We start from the raw sequence: 7367 nt of genomic DNA, 5'->3' as shown, positions 1-7367 counted from the left end.
AAAAAAAAGCTTAGTTACTGTTTGAGTATTTTGTGGGGTTTCTTTGTTTCCTGGTCAAATTTTTATTCTCTGCCTTCTAAACCTCTCTTACACAATAATCACAATGAGATTTGTGTGATCCTCTCAACTCTACACTCAACTCACATGTTTATTCTCAATCTTTCTCTATCACCCTTTTCCTTGCATTCAACTCAGTTTTGCAACTAAACTAATCCACAGCTTCGAGATTTCGGCCCTCATGTTTTCGTCACAACACGATCTATTTAGAAATGAAAATAAGAAAAGCAGGAAGAGAAAATGTTATGTCTACAACATGTAATATCCCAAGATCTGGAAACACAAATATTTCCAAAATATAAATTTTGACATTCTAATTGTACATTTTTTATAGTCATAGTAGCATCAGCAAAAAATAAATAAAGACTGTAACAGCCTATTGCTTGTACTTAAACTGCAGTTATACACAGTATAATATTCTATATTTTCCTGCTGACAAATAAATAAAAACACAGTCTGTGTTCAACGCAACAGTGGATGTATGTATGCACTGCTTGTATCTGAGAAGTGGGTGTAATGTGAAAACCTACAAATAACGTGCAAAATGACACTTTAATATTTGACATGCCTTAATACCTAAATGACTCCGACTTCACACTATGGTGTTGTGAAATGTGAGCTGCTACTTTTTGGGCATGTGGGTGGAAGCTGTGAGACTGATACGAAGCTGCAATATATATACACATGCAGTCTCAAACTGAATGTGGCTTTCTGTGAGGTTGCATGAGTACCAGTCATACTCACAGGCCATCCAAAAAGTACTTTGGTCAGGTCGAAAGTACTTAGCCTGTATCAGAAAGTCTCTGTGTCTTTGCAATACTTGCATTGCATTAGTTGATTCTGAATTATTAACTTAGTACTCCAACCTCACATCCAACTATGACCAGATCTGGCTCCAAACAGCCAAAATGTAAAAGCAATAATGAATCAAGGCACCATAATGGCTGCATCGGTCTTTTGTAATTATGTTATATTCTGGCTTTGAGTGCCTAAGCACAGCCATAAAACCAGTATAATGCTGTAGCGAGTATCAAGCTTCCTGATTCAATATTTTGGTGGAAAAACATTAAATGGAACACTGTGGAACTTTACAGAGACATTAAAGATATATTTTTCACTCTGTTAGTAAAAAACATTATTAGTTTGGCGTAAATTTCCTTAAAAGTATGTTTGTTTTAAATCAGTTAAATGAATGTAATTTTAAGGAGAGGCAGTGCCGCAGACGCTTATCTATCCAACTGTAAAGTCAGTACTCTTCTCACCATGAAGAGGAGCCTCTAGTTAAACTGCTGTATCAGTTAATCAGCATTTATTGTAGTGAAGATTTTAACATTGCTTTATCAGCCGTCTACAACCAGCTATTCTTCTCTTATTCCAGCTTCCTTGCAGCCTGCGGCTCTTTGCCCTCTGGCTAAATCTTGATCCCCAGCCTCCAGATAATGACAACAGCTGTCCTTGGGGCTTCCATCCAAATACCCTCCACTCCTCCTTCTCCTCCTCTTCCTCACCCCTCCCCACCCAGCAGCCAGCCAGACGGTCAGTCGGTCGGCGGGCACGTTGAGGCTGGGCAGGCATCCATGTGATACATAAACTCAGGGTGGATTTACAGAGGCAAATCATGAAAAAAAAGACTAAGCTGCTAGAGAGAATTTATTCTGGTAGCGAGCTGAGACAGCAATTTCTCTCTGGTACTTAAATTCCTGAAAACATACTTTTTTTATAATCAACGTCTTGCTATTGATGAGGATCTTTGTGAGCGTGTGATTTTAAGCTAAAGTTAGATCAACAGTGGTGGGTTCACATCAGCTAATCTACTCATAACGGTGGGGCTGGTGATATCTAGATATGGACATAAAGGACTGGAAGAGGAAACGAGAGGCGCAGTGTGATTCACTGTTGCAGATTTGCTTGAAGAAAACTGATAAAGCACAAAGAGAAATTATTAGACAAGCAGACATCTAGATTTTAATGATTAAAACCCTGTTTTTAGCATACATATTGTGCCTTTTTTGAACATGTTAAATAAAAATTTGGAGTCTTTTTGGGTTAGATTATGATTTCTCATATCCTCCCCACACCAGCTGTTTTAGGGTTAGGGGTTAGGGTTAAATCTGCTGATTTATATCAGCAGTCGACTTTACTGAGACGTGGGAGGAACAGCGATCATCAACCAAGCTTACCTTTAGTTTGTACTCCTTCTCCTTGGTAACTTTCGTGAGCAGTTTGGCTTTCTGTCTGGTCAGCGCCTCGATCAGAGAGTCACACTGAGCCACGAGGCAAGCTTCAAACTCCACTCCGTTCTCCTGAAGAAGAAAGACGAAAGCAACAGAAGCAGCGCAGTCGTTATGAATTGATTAAAGAAAGTGAACAAGTAATATTAACTCATGAAACCACCATGTTTGGCTTCCCTGCCAAAATAAATCTACATTAAAGTGTTCTGAAGTGAGCATCGTTATGGGTTTGGATCACAAAAGCAAAGCACTGAGACGAAAATAGATCACTTGGCTTGTTTTTCTTCAATTAGCAGCACACTGTTTGTTACCCATTCATTTAGCCCACCACATTATGTTCTATTTTTGCTTCAGCTGCAAAACCACAAATAAATACAGCGTTAATTATTTCAATACACCGCACACAAAAGCAAGCCTTTCATCGTATTTACCATCCATTTGCACAACCATACTCGCCACCATTTTTCCCTCAAGATGCAACACATGAAAACGCCGTCCTGTCACTTATAATTGTGGTTTTGTGTTTCGATTTACTAATATTCCCTGACAGTTAGCAGCTTTGTCTTTGGGCCAGCAAACAGAATGCAATGATAGAGTATAAGCAGACATCTGCAGCTGAAAAGGCTTCATTGCATTACGCTTAAAATTCAAAAACGTTCTTCAGATGATCAAATTGCAAAAGGGTGGGAGAGGAGAGGAAACGCTCAGTGCATGATGGTTGTGTTAGGTTAGCGTTAGTTTATCTTCATATCAGAAGGACACAGAAGGCAGGGCGAGCACGAGAAAATCTGCAAATACAGCAGGGACTAAATCAAAAGCATTGTAAATACAGCACACATAGGCTGGTGGCTGTTTTGAACTTATTATGCAAATCCCTATTTGTGTAACAGTTAAAACAGTTGCATGTCAACATCACTCAAACATTGCTAATTGGAAAATCAAACATGTGTACAACTGTAATTTTAGGACCCAAATTCATAATTACTCAGCTATAACTCCAAAGAAATCTAATTAGGTGAACACGAGACGCCAGAGGTTAAACGCAAAGGAGGGAAACTTGCAGCACACAGAGGATAAGAAACATTACAATGTGACAAAGATAAGACTGAGACTATTTAAAAACAGGGAGAGGACGAAGACACGTGCGAAAACAGTCAAGGCAGTCAGAAAAACAGGAAGTCAAAAATGAAGACACCAGAGAAAAAAACTGTTAAATTAAAACCGAAAAAAGCCCAGAGGAGAAACTCACAATAACACAATACAGATAAATGAATTTCAAAATATTAAACTTGGATATGTTGAGTGTTGTTCTTGTTGCTTTTGGCCATTCATTTCCAACAGACTGGAAACTTGTCAGCATATAATTTGAGATGTTTTGTAGCATTTAAGATGTTGATAATTAAGATCCTGTGTCATTTAGTTTTTCCTTCCAGTAGATATAAAAACAGGTTATAAATGAGGTAATGATCCAGAGGGGAGTTTTATCTCCCTACAAAGCCCACTTGATAATGAGATAAGGGTTCAGTAGTGATTTCCAGTCAAGGTTCCTCTGCTCAGTCACTGTTTAGAGCCCGAGGAGCACTGGAGATATTTCTCCTCAATCCTACATTCTACTTTCTCTTTGCCCACCTAGCTCTTTTTTTTCCTTGTCTCAGACATAGCAGAGTAAAGATAAGACTGCTTTTTTTTAAAGCTAAATCCTCTTCATTTTGTAATAAGACTCTTAATGCCCACTCGTGGTGCTGTAGGATATATCAGTGCAGACAGTGTGTAAAAACATGTGTGTGCTTTGTGTGCATGACTGGTAGACGCTGCTGGAGAGATCAGCTGCACGGTAATGCTGTCTAGAGGGAATGCTCACACAAATGCACGTATTTGGATGGTATGTTTTGTTTTTAGTTTATTGATTCTATGGATTTGCTTCTTTGCTGCTGAGTGTCGAGTCCAAATGTTGCTCTGTGAGCTTACTGTACATTACCAGGGAGTTCCCCAAAGCATGATCAATGCAGTCTTAAAACAACAGTAGTAATGTAGAGTAAATTTTGCAAACAATATCTACATGTGCAGAAATGAGCAGACGTGGATATCAGTTGTGGTGCAGTCTGATACAGCCAGACTTCTGTCTCATCATGCTTATGGAGAAACATCTAAACAAAGCATGGAAGCCCTGAAATAGCTTTTTAATAGGCAGTTTGAACATGTTTACCTCTAGAAACAGCAGATTTCAGTAAATTTCCTGAATAACTAAATACATAATCTATCACTGCACTCAGAAACTAAAAATAATTCAAAATGAGGTGCATTTAGAAGGTAGCTTTAAACTAAGGCACTAAGGGGCTCAAAGTATCCATGAAAATATCCTCTACATCATTACGTAAGCACAAGCACCCTGAAGCCACTTCAGAGTCACTTACATCCCCAGTCTTCCTCATTCTGATGCTCAGTTTCAACCTCATCAGTTTAAGATGAGTTCTTGTCATGTGATTAGCTAGCTATATATTTGCATTAATGAGCAGTTCATCAGGTATGTCTAACAAAGTGGTCAGTGAGTGTCTATTTCATCATTAATGGTGGCTTAACAAGTCCAGCACATGCTTTTTAATCTAGTCATTTGCTGTGACGACCCCTTCACCATCCAGAGATCTCTGCTGTGCTTTGTCACGCGAGTCCTGATCAGAGGGCGATGAGCTGCACGAGATGCACCCGAACCTGCTGCGCTCAGCTACAAAAGCTCCTTCGTTCCTGACAGCCACTCTCTGACACTCTCAGGGGAGGATACCCTCTGCATGAAACTGCACTAGCATGCATTTCGGTTTCTTTTGCTCTCCACAGACATCCACCCATCCAACATACTCTGTAGTGCTGACTTGCTAATAAAGATAAGTCTTACTAACTTACTAGTAAATAATTCCTACTTCCTTAAGGTCCCATTTTGTGTCTCCCATTTCTAGTCAAAGTCTTTGTTCAGTTTGCTTGCAGAGATTTATTATCCTGAGTTTTTTTTTTTATTTGTTTTTTAATGACATTATTTGCCACTTATGATGAAATCCCCAAATTCTTCACTAACAAGCTATTCTATTCTTAAATTCATCCAGGCTATCTTTATGGAGTCGTTAAATCTCTCAGAGATTCATTTTATGCAAACACAACAAAATGAGCTAATACCCAGATGTTTCCAGTGCCAAAGTCAGACATTGTGTATGCCTAATCACACACATGCAGCTGTTGCGGCACTACTTTACCCTATTTATGCATTTGCTCATGACACAGATCAGTCCTTCATTGGCCACAAAACATCACCTGCCAAACATAACGTTCTTGGAGAAACAGAATATCTTATTTTTCTGCTGGAAAAAGTTTCATTCCTCAGAGGAAGGGTAATAGCTGACAGTTCTGAGATTTTTCTGTTCTTACTTCCATACAAAACTTGAAAAAACAAAACAAAACATTGATTTATTCCTATTTCTCAAATGGTCTTGTTTTTGTAACCCCCCAAAAATAAAAATTTGCCTACCACTGATATTTAGATGTGAACAGATCCTTCCTTTTTGTTTTGCCGTTGCATTGCATTGTGGGATACAGTTGCTAATGTTATGGCCCAGTCATACTAGAGTAAAAGAAAGCTGGCAAACTCTTTGCAACTAAGAAAAATCGGTGGTTTCCCAGTGATTGCATTGATTCTTTTCACATTCAGCAAATGAGTGCAAGTAGTTGCAGTGGCCATTGCTCTCATTCTCTCATCCTCTGGGTAATCACTTGGTCATCTAGTTGCCCAGAGTTTGAGTGTGGGAACTTTTGATTACAAAGCACTGGTAAAGATTTGCAATAACTGACAAATGTAGATGGATTGGCAATGCATGGCAACCGATCGGTCGGTGTGCATCAGTTTATCAAAAGACGGGTTGAGATGATGTGAGCTTTGTGACATGCCACGTTATTCTGCTGGAAGCAGCCATCAGAAGGGTGCTTGCATGCTCAATAGCAATATTCAGGGTAAGCTATGGTGTTTAAAGGGGTAATTAGGGGTCCAAAGTATGCTGCAAAAATATTTCCCACACCATTAGATCACCAGCAGCAACACAAACCATTGATACAGGGTAGTATAGATTCATATGTTGTGCATTCAGAGATCCCTTTTTGCATAGTTTGGTTGTAACAAGTAATTTGAGTTACTGTTCAAAGCTCGAAGAAGTTTCTTCTCTCAACCTCTGGGCAATCAGTTGGTCACTGTGAGTACTTATGGTCGGTTACTGAATGAAAAAAACATTCAGCGTTGTACTAGGAAGTTGATACTAGAAGGAAGCTGATAGGTTTTTGTATCTTTTTGTGAAGAAAACTGCCCATCACTGATGTGACTATCATGCTATTAAGCCATCGTGACAAACCTTTGATCTATACTTGTACCTAAATTTACAGACTGGATTACTAACAGCATATCTTATGTAAAATTAAATGTAAAGGTGTGTTGTTACCTGTATCTGCTGGAGCATGTTTTTGAGTTGAACCAGGAACTCCTTGGCATCTTTAGCTTTGTCAGAGACGCCATTCAGCGCCTGGGAAATCTGACACTGCAGAGACAAACAGAGAAGGAAGATATAGAACGATTAAGATGCCTCAAAAGAAATGTGACCTTTTTACTGATGGATATAGACATTCACTGCTGTACCTCTCTCCTTACGATTTTAACCAAAAATTTCAAATTCAGATTCATCTATCAGTCGATGGATCAACTGAACACTCAGATTCATGATTATTTAGCTTACGGCTAGCTTAGGGTTTTAAAAATAAAAACTCAACTGGAACAAATAAAAATACACTTTCAGATATTTTCTCTGATGATTCTCACATTTTTAGAAACTTATAAAATGCTCTCAATTTCATTTTTTGGGATTCCAAGAGTGCATCTTTTATTTAATGATACTATGACTGCTTAACCCAGTCCAGCTGTTTAACTGCCACATCAGGATATTAGCTGAAAAAAAAAAACAGGAAAATAATAAAATAAAAAAACAGAAAATATTTATACAATCTGAGGAATATACCAGGAACCACTCAGGAACCAGTTCAGTATTTGTATGT

General features: G+C 38.6%; 1 protein-coding gene across 2 annotated transcripts in view; it reads right to left on the bottom strand.

Annotated features, from left to right (window-relative positions):
• The window catches only part of trim67 (tripartite motif containing 67), a 54986-nt gene that overhangs the window by 24018 nt on the left and 23601 nt on the right, over positions 1 to 7367 (bottom strand). For both annotated transcript variants that reach the window (XM_013911902.1, XM_013911903.1), the window contains exons 2-3: positions 6761 to 6856; positions 2238 to 2360 (exon numbers count right to left, since the gene is read on the bottom strand). In XM_013911902.1, the coding sequence (XP_013767356.1) occupies positions 2238 to 2360; positions 6761 to 6856 (219 nt within the window). The remainder of the gene's footprint in view (positions 1 to 2237; positions 2361 to 6760; positions 6857 to 7367) is intronic.

The sequence above is a fragment of the Pundamilia nyererei genome, unplaced genomic scaffold (assembly GCF_000239375.1).
Source record: "Pundamilia nyererei isolate P.nyererei 1_Seehausen unplaced genomic scaffold, PunNye1.0 scaffold00074, whole genome shotgun sequence".
NCBI classification, from domain to species: domain Eukaryota; kingdom Metazoa; phylum Chordata; class Actinopteri; order Cichliformes; family Cichlidae; genus Pundamilia; species Pundamilia nyererei.
The sequence above is the reverse complement of the archived record's forward strand: the minus strand, read 5'-3'. Positions and strand labels throughout refer to the sequence as shown.